Consider the following 15139-nt stretch of genomic DNA (forward strand, 5'->3'; position numbering starts at 1 on the left):
TGATTATATATTTTCAGAATCCTTGGAGTTTATTAGTCAGCAAACTATTTTTCTAATGGAGTTAGAATTCAATGATTTTGTGAGAAAAAATGAAAATATTTTCTAGCTTACATATTTAAAGTCAGTGTGAGAAAAAAAGGAAGAATTAAAGTAATATATATCCAGTTTATTTTGGATGATTTTAATCTCTCTTTTGTTCTTTCACACTTAAACATTGATTTTTAAAAACTCCTAACATGCATACTTTCTGACTTCTCTTTTTCGATTAAAAAAATATGCGAGAATGTGGATATTTTGGAACACTTCGTTAAAGAATTTATTATTTTTTTTTAATTGTTTGTATTCATTAATATGAATAGTTGCATTTTTAATCAGAAACGATGTATACCATTGATTTTTTTTTCCAAACAGAATTTTTATGACACTAATTTGCTTTTTAAATGTAAGTTCACATCTTAATTTAATGATAGAAGCCAATTGAATAATGAAAAAAAATTCTTTTTAATTTTGTGATATATTTTTTAGGCTGATTGGAAAAATGAAAAAAATAAACCTGATCCATCATGGCCTTCAGATGGACATATTAAGTTTGAACAGTATGCCACGAGATACAGAGAAGGATTGGAATTAGTTTTAAAAGGAATTTCATGCAACATTAATCCATCTGAAAGGGTCAGTATTTCTTTTTTCTAAATACCTGTGCACTAATGTGGAGACCTTATATGATTGACCAATTTCTCTTGTGAAAAAAATTAAGTTAGCTTTACTTTTTTTTTTAATAGTCATACATATTTTAAGTACCAGGACTACCAAACAGAGGGCACCACTAATCGAGCAAGATGGTAAAAACAATAATCTCAGTAAACTTTAAGAATCTATGTTTTAAAATGAACATAAGTAGAGTTGACACACTATATAAATTAGGCCTTTATATGTACTCTTACTGTGGAGATTCTTCTGTAATTATTGCCCTTATAACTGCCTTTAATATACATTTTAGAATCCTTTTCAATAATGAAGTTAAAACTGTGCATATTAAAGGTCCCAAAATATTATTAGAAGAGAAAGCAAAATATTATCAAAATCTGACGAATCACTATTAAGAATAGAAACATCAAACACTGTTTGACTTCCAGAAAAACATGAGTTTTATTTTGCAATTAAACTAGATTTCATATTCTCTTACTGGTTTTCCAGAATGGTGATTTGGCAAATTTTGAAAGCAATATTTTCCACACTTAAATATTAATTTGCGTCCTCTAATATGTTCATATATATATTTCTTTTTTTTTTGACGAAGATTTTAAAAATTGAATAAAGGCATTGAATGCAGAACATTCTGTTGTTACAATATAATTGATATTCATTCCTTAAAGGTACATGGAATAGTGGTTTTAGCAAATCATTCAAATACAGAAAAAAATTATTAACAATTAGATTTTTATGTAAAAATCCCTGTTACACAGATATTTTTATAAAATGATTCATTCTAATAAATGTAGAGTAATCTTGAAATTTTCGATAAAATACACTATATTTACTTTTTATATGAATTATTTAAATTCAATTAGTAAGTTGTAGATAATTTAACAATATTATATTAAATATTTCATGTGAAATAAAACAAAACTCATCAGAAACATTTCACAAGCAAACTTCAAATTTTTTTGCTAGATAAAAAATTTACTTATAAATAGAAGTAAAAGACGGAGATAATATATTATATGAAGTCTTTATTTATACTGTATTTCCTTTTTTCTTGTTTCTTAAAATTTTCTTCTTAGTTTAAGATTTGGTAGATATTTTTAGGATAAATCTATATTAATATTATATTAAGGATATTATTATATTAAGTCTTTATTTGTACTGTATTTCTTTTTTCTTGTTTCTTAAAATTTTCTTAGTTTAAGATTTGATAGATATTTGTAGGATAAATCTTTTTTTCTGCATTTAAAAAAAACTTTTTTCCACTTTATTTACCAGGCTTTGGGGAAGAAAAACATGTGTTGTGCTATTTCAATGTTTATAACTTATGTAATGCAGATATTATATTTCAGGTCAAGCATATTGTTTTCAGTTATTATATATATATATATATATATAAATATTTATTCTAATAATTCTTTAAAAAAAAATTAAAGTTAAATTTGTGAAAAAATCAAGGAGAACGTTGCAATTTTTTCCATAGTATTTATTTGGCAATTAGTTTTTGAAGAAAATTTATCTTGGAAATTTCCTCACATTTTTTTATTTATAAAGAATTTTTAAAGCAGAAAATTAGAATAATCAAATGTTCCAAAAAGTATTAAATTAAAGTTGTTTTGCGAAGCTTGTGATTAAAATTTAAATTTATAGTATATATGTATTTATTTATTCTTGGTATAAGTGATGCTGTGCTTTGTCTCTAACTTAAGATACCTTAAAATCCATAACTACACTGGCTGATAACTAGCTAATGTAGAAGTACTTTTTAACAAATGTTCTTAAGTTTTACTAATTCCTGCAATGAAAATGTTAGGGGTTGGTTCCACTGTTGTTGGTATTTAAGACAAAATTATTGGCATAAATATAGTTTTTAAATAGGAAAAATCTTTTTAAATTTTTTGATTAATCCAATAAATGTTAGTTTTGCTATTTCTAAATTATGTTCAATATTTGAGTACCTATTTTTAGTATACTATAACTTAACTTATTTTTCAAATAAAAAACAAATAAGGGTTTTCCATTTTTATTCAGTGTGGCATTGTAGGACGAACAGGTGCAGGAAAATCATCCTTGACTCTAGCTTTGTTTCGCATTGTTGAGGCTGCTGGTGGAAAAATCCTTATTGATGGAGTAGAAATTGCAAAACTTGGCCTCCATGACTTGCGTTCTAAGTTGACAATCATTCCTCAGGTATATATTGATTTTTAATTTTACTTATATACTTATTAAAAAAATTTTATATTTTCCTTAAATAGATAAGGAAGTTTTTTTCATTTTATTTACCAGGCTCTAAAAAAGCACAAAATTTAAGCATTAAACTCTAGAAAACTTATTTTAAAAAAAGTTCGGGATTTAGCCATGGAAAATGTTTTTAGTACTGCTGCATAAACTTAACATTAATTCATTAATTTTATAACCGAATTGTATGTAAATTAAAGTTCTATTATTGATTTCAGGATCCAGTTCTTTTTACTGGTACAATGAGAACAAATCTTGATCCGTTTGGCTCCTATAGTGATGATGCTTTATGGTTAGCTTTAGAACAAGCACATCTGAAAGATTTTGTTAGATCTCTTGAAACAGGCTTAGATCACGAAATTTCAGAAGGCGGAGAAAATCTAAGGTGATTTTATATTTTTTGAAATATGATTTGTTTACACGTTTTTTGAACTTTATAAATTAACTTTATTATATGTTATAGTTTTGTCTTTAAATGCTGTATCCACTTTATGAAAAAATGTGCTATATTTCTACTTAATCAGATTTTTAATTATATAATATTGAGAAGGTATAGGATTATGTAGTGTTGTTATTACAGTTATTTTTTTTCCTTCATTTTTTATAAAAAATTAAGATGCATGAAATGATTTACATTTTTGGTTTATTTGTCTTTAGCATATGATAAAATGAAATGTTTAAGTTTCTCGGTTTATCTCCTCAACAGAATCATTTTCAAAAGAAACAAAGGTTTAAGAATCAAAGAGTTATTGTAAAAAGTCTGACACAGACATTAAAATTTGCTTTTGAAACTCACTTCACTGAAACAACTTTTAAAGTCTAAGAAAACTTTTAGAGTTGTTTGCATGACAGCAGTTGGAGGTTAATTCAAAATGTTAAAAATGGGAATGTAGTTCATGTAATATTTTCAGGCGTTATTTGATTAAACCTGTAAATTAATAGCCACATCTGAAGAGGTTAATAAAAAACAAGACTTTGAATGTTATTGAAATAGGATTCAAAAATGCTTGGAAATACTAAAATTAGTATTTTTCCTTGCATATTCATCATGTCTACTTACGTACAACATGTTTTTTCAAAATTTGAACTCTATATCGATGTTGCTGTAAAAGTGATTGTCTTCATCCAGTCCAAGAAAGATATCTAATTTAAATTTTTAACAAAATTTAGAACATTTCAGCAATTTATACTAACTGTTATCCTCTTTCTGTACTGAATTTCTTTATCTTCATTACCGTACATGTGGCCCTTGGGCACAAATGGTTGAAGCAAAAGCTTCTACTTTAAGCAAAGACTTTTTAAATCGTTTTAAATAAAGTCAGAAATGCTAGCTCACAAACTTGTATGAAGTGTATCAGTGTCCTCAATGTATATATTTGTTATCCATATGAAAAATAAATTAACAAAAATAAATTGCAAAAAAAGAAAATTGTAATCGCATTTATGCAATCACCCATTGGTCAAATGTTTTTTTTTTTTTTTTTTCTGGATAGACTTTTATGAATGCCTTAACATCTCAAGTCATGGGTTTCAAAAACTGCATCAATTGATGTGTTTGTCTTCTTGTGGTTCAATAGGCTAGATTAGTTTTCAATATGTCTATACATATTAATTGTCTTTATACTTTTTTTAGTGTTGGTCAAAGACAGTTAGTGTGCTTGGCCAGAGCATTGCTACGTAAAAGCAGAGTTCTTGTTCTTGATGAAGCAACTGCAGCTGTTGATGTTGAAACAGATGAGCTCATACAATCTACTATCCGTACAAAATTTACTGACTGCACAGTTTTAACCATTGCACATAGACTAAACACTATCATGGATTATGACAAGTATGTTTTTATTTTTTATGATTTTTATAAGTTTAATAAGTTTAATAGAATTTTTTTTTAAACATTTCCATAAATTAACTGAGACAAAAATTATTCAAAAATATTAATTAGTTACTGAATAAATAAGGAAATTTTGGACAGATAATTCTCTGTATGTTCGCACAGAAACAGTAAAATAGTTTTTTTCTGTTTAAAGGTACCCTTAAGCATAATTCACTTCAGTCTTATTTTAGTTTTAAGTAAATAATTAACAAAAAATTTATTCTGTGATTATTGATGCTGTTATGATATTGATACAAGCTCATTTCATTATTTCAGGGTTATTGTATTAAGTAAAGGAGAAATTGTAGAAATGGATTCACCAGAAAACCTTCTTAAAAATGAGAATTCTATATTCTATAGTATGGCAAAAGATGCTGGACTTGTTTAATTGAAGAAAAAAAACTCTCTTTATGTACATTGTGATACTTTTATATTTAAATAAATTTTACATCTAAACAGGCAATAAGTCACCTAAAATGCCTGTAATGCTGCTATACAGTATTTCCTCTGCTTTTGAGTGTATGTGAAAAATTTAAAATTGTACAACTACTTTGACTACACACATTCTACACAGAGCTGATTTTGATTTTTTAAAACTTGCGGTTCTTAAAAACTTTTCTAAATAAAAATAAATATCTATTTCCCAGTTGCATGATATTTATCTTTTTAAATGATGCATAAACTTAATGAGTTCGGTCTAGTTTAAAAAATTAAACAAAAGGAAATCAAAATATTTTTGTAAGATCTAAATATTTTTGTATTTTCGAACATAAATATTTTGAAAGGAAAACTTTTGAGTTGTCTTTAGATGTAATTAAATTATTTCTTATTGACTACTTATTTAATTTTTTTTCAATATATAAATAGGTTTTATTTTTAAAAAAATATTTGAAACTCTTTCAAACTTGTTTAATTTGTGACTAGAAATATATTTGAGTATATTTTGTTTTATTCTTACTATTCTTTGAAGAAAATCGTTGATTTTTGATTCTTGAGTTGTTGAATTTTATGAAGTTTTAGATGTATAAGCTGTCATTTGCACTTAGAATTAATATATATCCTAACTTAATATTAATTAGCTAGCTAACTCCCAGTTTTATTTGATGTCAGAGTCTGTCTCTTGCAGCTTACTTAGACTCAGTGCCAAATATTGTTGTTAGAATGATATAATTAACAGTTATAGTAAGTATTTATTGTGTACAATATTTCAATTTTACTTTAGGAAATTTAATAATTATTATTATATTAAGTTGAACAATTTACTTACTTAGATTCTTAAATTATATGATTAATATAGCAATTTAATATAAAAACATGTATGTAATTCAAAGTTACACAAAATTAAACTACTTAAAATTGCTTCTTTTTTTTTTCAATACAAAGTTTATTTAAAATTTTGTAAACCATGTGAAGAATTTACTAATGTAGAATTAAAAACGTTAAATAAAAGAGAAATAATATATTTGAGTACAGTAGATATTTGAGTTATGCAACTGTTTAATTCCATTTTAAGAAATTTAATAATTATTATATTGAGTTCAGCAATTTACTTACTTAGGTTCTTAAATTATGTGACTGATATTTGGAAATGTAACAATTTAATGTAAAAGCATGTGTTTAGTCATAATTCAAAGTTTATTTAAAATTTATGAAGTCGTGTAAAGAATTTACAAATGTAAAATAAAAAACTTCAAATCAAAGGAAAAGAATAAAGTAGTTTAAACCCTTTGCCTTCCTTTGAGTATTCTGATCTTTCCAAACTTCAGCTGATTGCTTTACTGCTACACAAACTTGTTTCCCCAAACTATGAGATAGAAGTGCTTAGTAGGGAAAATTTGTAGTAATTTTTACCTTGTACCTTGTTTTTTAATAATGTAAGTGTACTTTATATTATATGGTTGCACAACCTTTTTGAAAACAAAGACCACAAATAAAAATTTGCTTAAAAATGTAGAAAACTTTAAGTTTTTTAAACTTTAAATTAATAGTTCTACATTTTGAAAGACTTAAATCAAATAATTAAATTTTTTTTCCAATTTTATTGAAATTAGTCTTAAAAATAGTTTTAAAAATTTTTATATAACTTTTTCATGGTTACTACTCTATGGGGAGAATGGGGAAAACCTGGAATATAAGGCAATTTAAAAATCATCTGAAATAACAGAAAATATGCAGAGAATTTTTAATTTTTCCTTGCAAACTGGGAAAATGCAGGGAATTCGGAATTTTTCCTTGCAAACTAGGAAAATACAGGGAACTTTTTTTCTTATTTGTTTTTTTTTTTTTAAAAAATGCCTACCTTTCAAAGTGCAATCTATGCGGTATTGTTCAGCTTTACTATCTCATTTTTATAGTATTATTTGTTATATGTATGTGAAGCTGTTTCTTATTTCTTAAAACTAGTTTAGTTACCCTAATATAGCTCACACAAGAGCACAGTAATTGTGTTTCCTCTTAATGTATTGTGTATAGGAAAATCACTTGGAATTTTTTTGCCAGATTTGAGTGGCAACCCTGTTTTTAACGGTTAATTTTTAGCTGCTAGTTAGGGTCTGCGCATTAATCACTTGAGGGCTGCAGGTTTTACACCCCAATTGTATTAAGTATTGTATTATGAAAATATAGTTTTTATGTATGTGTGCTAGTTATAACTGTTAAAAGTTATGTTGCAGTTAAATGTTAAAATTTTCTCATCTACAGTTTTGCCTTTCTTTCAGTGCCTGAAGCTACAAAGCTCACTTAAAAACAATACATCGCTCAATAACATAAAGTTATTTTCTTATGATTTATTATAGACTGTTTCATTTTACTAGGGACTTAAATGATCATTTTATGTCTTGTAAATATCGTATGAAATTTTATTTATGCTTTGGACTGTGTTATTTTTTTTAAAGTTTATTTTAAATGTAATTTGTACATATAGTCCATTTTCGACAGATATCTTTTAGAGTTTTGTAAGTTATACTTAAAATTTTTAGCTTGTACTTTATTAAGCATTAATATATTTGTTTAAAAAACTGTATTTAAATCCATCCATCAATTTTTCTCAAACTGCGTGGCTTAAAAACGAATCATTTCAGTATTGTTTTGTAATTTTTGTAAATTCAAATAAAAAAAATGTTATTTCGAATGTGTGATTTTCTTTTTCTTTTTTTTTAAGTTTATATCTCATTTAAGAATATGCTGTTGCTTTTTTAGTTTTCTTTCACATATCAACTACTTTTTTTTCTCTTGACAAATATTTAATCATTTCGATAAACATTTTTAGTCTAAGGTTTCAGTTTTTAAATCTAAGAAAATTGTCTTTTTTTTTCCGCGTTTATGTTAAAAGATTTTTTTTAAACAATCGAATAAGTTTAAGTTCAATGAAAACAAACTAATAAATTGAAAAGAAAAAAAAAACATTAGCCCAAAATAACAATTATTACTGTTGCATAATTGTACTGTATTTTTAGCCAAGTTTTATTTTCTTCAATCTAGTTGTAGGGCTTAGGATAAAAAATAAAAAATCTTTTGCAAAAATCACTATGTAAGTTTATTGTAAGCCAATTCTTTTCCATTTGAGGCATAATTACTCATGTCTTACTTTTGAAAATAAAATTATCATTGTTATATTTATAGTCAACTATCATTACTAGACAGCGGATTATATGCACTAAAAAACGGGCAATGCATGCAAATATACACTAAAAAACTTGAATATATGCTCTTAAAACTAGAAATATGCATTTAAAATAGAAATTAAAAGTTTAACTTATTTAAATACTACTACTTACTTTTTCCAATAAACACAGCTAAAACATTTTTTTGTTAAAAGGAAGAAAATCAAAATATTTTTTACTTGCATCTACACATTTCTGAAGAAAAAGCCTAAAACTGAAGTATGATAAATGAGAGAAGAAAAATCATCGCATTTTCCGGAAAGATTTTATTAAACTGAATAATTTTTGTTGCAATACACAACTAAGTGTTTTTCCAAATTTTCAAGGGTGAATTGATGTCGTCAGTCATCAAAGATCATTTTGAAAGCAGAAAATGACCTCTCCACGTCAACCGATGATATTGGACAAAACTTGTACAATTTCGTACTCATTGGTTTTACTTTCTCTGGAAGTTCAGTTCCGTTTCCATTAAGAAACTCATTTATCTTCTTCACTGCTGCAAAACCCGAATTTTTGTTTTGAACGAAACACCATTTTTCTTTTACTTTCTTCCCAACTGAGTCTGGAAGAGCATTGATGCACTGTAAAATTTTTTCAATTTCGGATATGGCCTCAGCCAGGGGAAGACCTCGTGTTTCGAGCTTTGTTATTGCTCCACTTAAGAAAGAAAAGTGAGTATCAATTATGGCCAAGTCCTTCTGCAAAGAGATATCCTGTGATATCTTTTGTGACATAAACTGAAGAGGCACAGGAACTGTCAATTGCATCTACAACTGACTTCATTGCATCAAAATTATTAGCGTAAAAACGTGCAGCTTCAATCCATGTACCCCACCTAGTTATCACAGGCTGTGGAGGTAAGGGCAAATCAGGATACATTTGTTTATACAATTTTATGCGCACAGGTGCCTTGAGAAAAACTTTCTTGATACTAGAAATTAAATCATTCACAGAGGGGTCATTCATAGCAATAACACATATAAAAAATCCAAACTGTTATCTCTTCCCCTTCATGAGATATTAATTTTCAAAAACTGGCATTTTGAGTAATACTTCGTTTTTTTTTTTTTTTTTACAGTGTTCCCAATTTTTTAAAAGTACAGATAAAACCGCAAATTTCACATGATTTTTATTAAAAAAACTACACAGATTTCATATCTTTTTGAATTTTTTGTTTATCTCTATTAGTTTAGCAAATATGTAAAATTTAAGACGCCCCTGAATTTCAAAAAAATGAGCAAAGTCGCCATTTTCCAGCCCCCCCCCCCCCAAAAAAAAAAAAATTAAGAAGATAGAATTTTTCTGTAAATAGATTTTACCTTCTTTAATTCATATGTTTCCACATACAAAGTATGAAAAAAATCAAAAATGGTCTGGCAACTCATGCTTGTTGAAATTCTGTGGAATGACCCTATATGATTTGCGTAATTAAATGAATTCATATTAAAATGTTGTTAATAAACTGTTTAAAAAAGTGTATATCAGTCTTATTGATAATTATGATTATTTTTAAACGTATGGTATGTCATTCATGCAATGAACTGATATGTATGATGTGAGATAAAAATTGTGGACAAAAACAATGACTAATCAACAGTAATCAAATGTAAAAATCAATTTAAATGAAATTTGCATGATAATATTATTGTTTTATTTTACTTAGCAAGTTTGCACGTTACTTTTTGAATTTTTTTTTTTTTTTTGAAAAGAATAATTTTGAATCATGCTACCATCAGATAGGAAGGTAATGTACATTTAATGTTGTTCGAACCATTGAAGAAATTTAAAAATGTTATTCACTTTTGAATTTAAAATTATTTTTTCAGCGAAAAAGTGTGTGTAACTTGTAAAACTAATGCGCTATTTTTTGAATCATATATTTTTATTCAGTGTAATAAAAAAAATGTCAAAAAGGATAATACTATTTTTGAACATTATATAAATGATTCAATTATATAATTTTTAAACTTCGTAAATAAAATGTATTGTTGCAACTGAAAACAGGCAGACTAAAAAGTTCAAAAAGCTCATTATTTTAAAGAAGTCATAACAAATTAAAAATCTTTTTTGAAAGGATTTTATGCAATTGCATATTTTAGCACTTTTTGCCATTTGTGCACATAAATGCATAAAAAGGTATATTTGCTCTTATAAATGCATATTTTCAGCATTTTATGGCTTTTCCCTCCTAAAACCATATCACTATTCTTTTTATGTTAGCAGAAGGAACGCTTTAAATTTTGTTTTATCGTTCTCTATCACCTGAAAGGGTCAGCTGGATTGATGTTGCTGGGGGTGATTGCAATCACGTGAAAAAGATGTAGAAATGAGGTGTGTGTCGGGAAGGGCCCACCCAAACAGACATTCGTCATAGAAACCTCAGAAAGGGATGGTCAGATATTCTATGAAGGGATGTCTTTTCCTGGAATAAATAATTGTCAATCTGTGTGGGAAAAATAAGGCTTCTGTGGTAGGTAGAAAATGACCTCCCTTTCCAGTGATGGATTAGTTAAAAGGTAGAGTGAATACATTTTTGGAGAGAGCTGCTATTCTAACATATTTCGAAAGTCCATCCGATAGATAGATAGTTTCGACATCCATCAGTTGAATACGTAGTTAGTGAAGCTTCGAACGTGATTTTTGACTGCTGAATTTTATAATATGCCAAAAGTTAAGTCGACTAAATGAAATTTAATAAAGACATGGATTTCGGACTATGGGAAGGACTTTACGACCGATGGGGAAATAGTATTTTGTGTGATTTGTCAAAAACACATTTCCTGTGAAAAAAAAATACGAAATCGATCAACATATAAAGACTAATGCTCACTCCGCGAAGAAAAAGCAGAATACAAAAGGATTTGTTCAAAGTTTATTAACTATTCCTGTTCAAGCAGCTAAAAAGGAAAGTGATTTTTCTAGTGATTTATGCAAAGCCTTAATAAGCAGCAATATTCTTTTAAAAAAGTTAAATAATCCAAACTTAAATTAAGAAAAGGATTTACAGAAAAGGAATAACATGAAAATACAGTCGAACTCGTTTATAACGAGCTCGGATTTAACGAGAACTCGGATTTACCGAGGGAAACGAGAATATTTGGTTGGATCAATATTAAGTCTATGGAACAGAAGTCGCTTTTAACGAGCAACTTAAGACAGTTTTTAAAAAAATATTGTACCCAGGATAAAAGCACTGAGTGGCGACTGAAACAGCGAATAATGTCGCCACGAGAAATAAAAAAGTAACCTTTTAATCGTTGCCACCATATAAAACAGACCTTCACTTCGTTCTACTCTTATGCGAATATCTACGAAAATTGATAACTGCGGACTTAACGGGTGTCTATCTTTTAAGGAATTGGTAACTAATTTTAAGCCATAGTTTCTACTACAGAATGGCAACAAAGAGATGATAACGTCGGATCAATGGGCTTTTCGCACTGTGATTGGCTGTTGACTATCACTCATGGTTGCAAGAATTTGGGAAGTTATCGCGTTTATTGTGAATTAAAATAAAAATTTCAATAATTTTGTGCACGCCTGTCTGTGTTCTCGCGTAATCTCGTAATTGGTGTGATGAAACAATTGGTTCATTGATGGATTGTGTTTACATTTATTTCGTAAACAGCCACTGGAAAAGAGGAGATTTGTGCTTAAAAAAGAAATTAGGCGAAAATGTTTTCGAATTTTTCTATATTTATAAATGTAACAATAAAAATGAATGTTTTCTTTGCTATGTTTATTATTTGTTTTTAAATAAAATTATGTCATTTTGATATTAAGAGTATGTTAACGGGTGCTCTTAAATACTTTTAAATTAAGTATTCTCTTTTAAAAGCTTAGCTGCAATATTTATATAATTTTCTTACGTTCTGTTGTAAGGAAAAGAAAATTCGGATCTAAATTAAAAGAATAATTATGCCATGTAATGTCTGATCATCCTACTCCTATGCATATTTCCTAACATTTGTACTTAATTATTAAGCATTGTAATTGTAACATAAAAAATAATTCTGCAGTAAAGTTCAAATTGATGTTTAAGTGTTTATATATTATGTTTATTCGACATTAAAAGTGTTTCTACTTATAACATTTTATAAATGAATTTGTAACGAGCAGTTTTAATAAAATAAAATTATGGCTAGTTAATAAAACTATGGCAAGAGTTAAAAATTATCGATAAAATTTTTATGTGGTTATCAATTATTATATATTTATTTGGAAGTAATGAAAAGTAATAATATACTTGTGAATCTAAGCACATCATGATAAACAATAATATTGAAATGATAAAAATTCTGTGGAAATAACAATAATATTGGAAAAATGAAAAAAATTCATGTTACATGAAATTTATTTTCGAATAGTTGACTACTTACTTTTATGATGATAGATTAGATTTTTGATTACATATTTACTGCTGTGTATTAAGAGTTAGGTCAAATGTGCATCAAGTGGCTAGTATAAAAATGCTGCTTTTTTTAAACTTACCACTGCCTTATTAGAAAAACAATTTTGTAACAATCAAATAATAAATATATAAAAATCTATATTTGAAGCATATAAGAGTAAGAATTTTTATTTTTTGATTTAGAAACTATCAATCAAAAAAATCCTTTGAAATTTGAATTATATTTATATAATAAGTAGAAGGAAATATTAGCAAAGGAAAAATTTCATAATGAGTCATTCCACAACAGATCAATCACTTTTGAACTGACCCCCCTACTATTTTAATGAAATTTGGTGGAACATGCACACATGATAAAGTAAACAATTCGAACAGTTTTTAATTTGAAATTTGTCCAAGTTATAAACACTTGAAAAAATAAAATTTTCATTGAAAAAACCACTAACTTGCATGCATATAATAACTGCAACTTTTTTTTTTTTACTTAAAAAAAGTTACTTTAAGAACTTTCCTTTATAAGTTACTTTTTTTTTACTTTCGAAGAAAGTAAATGGTGTTTAAAAAAAGATTTGAAACACCATTGCAATAGACCTTTCATTTGATTCCTTATATGACTTTCTGAGGCTAGGTCAACTTTCAAAGCAACCTGATTAGGCCTTTGACCTGTGATATGTGATCTCAAAGAATTACGAAAGAAATATTTTTTATTGACTGCAACATTCTTCTACACCTTTCAAATTTGTAGCATAGAAATTGAAATTTAAAAAAAAAAAAAGAAACATTAATTATTGCAAACCAAAATTTTTATTAATTGAAAGTGGTATGCTGTACAACTTTTTTCCCCTTTAAGACATTTCATACAATATATGTAGAAAACTGAGTCAAAAGCCTAAAATTCTTAAACCAATATATAAATCAATGATCATTCATATCAAAAGTAATATTTATCCCATACTTTTGGCTCCTAAAATGTATCGAAAATAACATTTTTATTTTTAGCAAGTGTATTATATTTTTCTTATTAAAAAATGGTTTACCTTTTGATATGCAAAAAATATGTAAAATAGTTACAAGATGTGAATAACATTTATTTCATAGAAAATAATTTATAAAATTATGATTATTAACTCTGTTACAATATGTTATGAACAGAATTAGTAATTTTTTAAACATATAAGCATTATAAAATTTTATGAAATAGTTAGGAATGATATAGTGCTATTTTTTTGTTAATTATTTTTATCTCATCATACGGTATGAAAAAGTCTTAACCTGTTGTTGTTAGTACTTCAACCTTCTAAATGATCAACCTTTTACTAAGGAAAATAGTGAGGTTAACTGGTAATCAATAAATAATGTTTCAATTTTGATTTGCTACATTTTATATATGAATTAATTGTATTTGAAGAGAAGTGTGCTTAGGATGGAGCTCAAACTGGGCCGACTCTTTCTAGATGAAATTTCATTTATAGTTTAATGACAGCATTACCAGAATCGACTATACTGTTCCAAACGTCAATGATATTAAAAACTCTAAGAAAGCTCATCAATATTTGCAACATGCCTGATAAACCTAGTATGAAACACAAGGATAAAAGCAGCAGAATTTTATTTATTTACTTTTTTTTTCCAGAGTGCCTTCGACATTCTAAATGCTCCTCAATATCGTTTGAACACTAAGTTGTTCTTTTTTTCGTAAGATCTATGCAACTTTTTGCAATAGCTCATTCTAAAGAGCGGTCGAAAATATGAGCACAAATGCTATGACAATTCGCATTTCCGTCGTATCTATGAAGTTAAACTCAAGAATTTAAAAATAGTTTCACATTACAGTAAAATTCATTTGTCCAAAACTAATGTTGAAGTTCCTTTAAGAATTAAATATTATTTGTATTTTATTCATTAATGATTATAGAAAGAAGTGTATTTTAAAAGGTATAAAACATTTTATATCATTCTTAACATCATAATTTTTCAACATAATTTGGAAGAGACGTAGTAAATACAGGAAGTTAAAAAATGATATTTTTAAATTTTAGGTATTAGAAAAGCTATTTATCTTATTTAAATTTGATTGTGAAAATTACCTAATTAATAATCACGTAAAATACTGTATATCATACAGGGTGTTCTGTAATTACATCTAACACGTTGTAAAAGCTGCAAATTGATATAGAAAAAATGACAACGTCATCGTATCAGTTAAATTAATTGTTAAATAGGCGGTATGAAAATAGAAAACCAGTTTGAATG

At 26.9% G+C, this 15139-nt stretch overlaps 1 protein-coding gene across 4 annotated transcripts in view; it reads left to right on the forward strand.

Moving 5' to 3' along the window:
- LOC107445288 (multidrug resistance-associated protein 1) overlaps positions 1–7943 on the forward strand; it is a 46373-nt gene extending 38430 nt beyond the window's left edge. The window contains exons 24-28 of one of the 4 annotated variants that reach the window (XM_043055877.3): positions 526–672; positions 2737–2895; positions 3162–3328; positions 4577–4771; positions 5090–7943. In XM_043055877.3, the coding sequence (XP_042911811.1) occupies positions 526–672; positions 2737–2895; positions 3162–3328; positions 4577–4771; positions 5090–5201 (780 nt within the window). In that variant the 3' untranslated portion in view covers positions 5202–7943. Of the gene's footprint in view, positions 1–525; positions 673–2736; positions 2896–3161; positions 3329–4576; positions 4772–5089 lie in introns of those variants that run through there. The other 3 variants (XM_087152034.1, XM_071187092.2, XM_087152035.1) reach the window with 3 other exon arrangements.
- The last annotated feature ends 7196 nt before the right edge of the window (positions 7944–15139 follow it).

This window comes from Parasteatoda tepidariorum, chromosome 9, assembly GCF_982258835.1.
Source record: "Parasteatoda tepidariorum strain Cologne lab strain chromosome 9, Ptep-v5.0, whole genome shotgun sequence".
Classification (NCBI taxonomy): domain Eukaryota; kingdom Metazoa; phylum Arthropoda; class Arachnida; order Araneae; family Theridiidae; genus Parasteatoda; species Parasteatoda tepidariorum.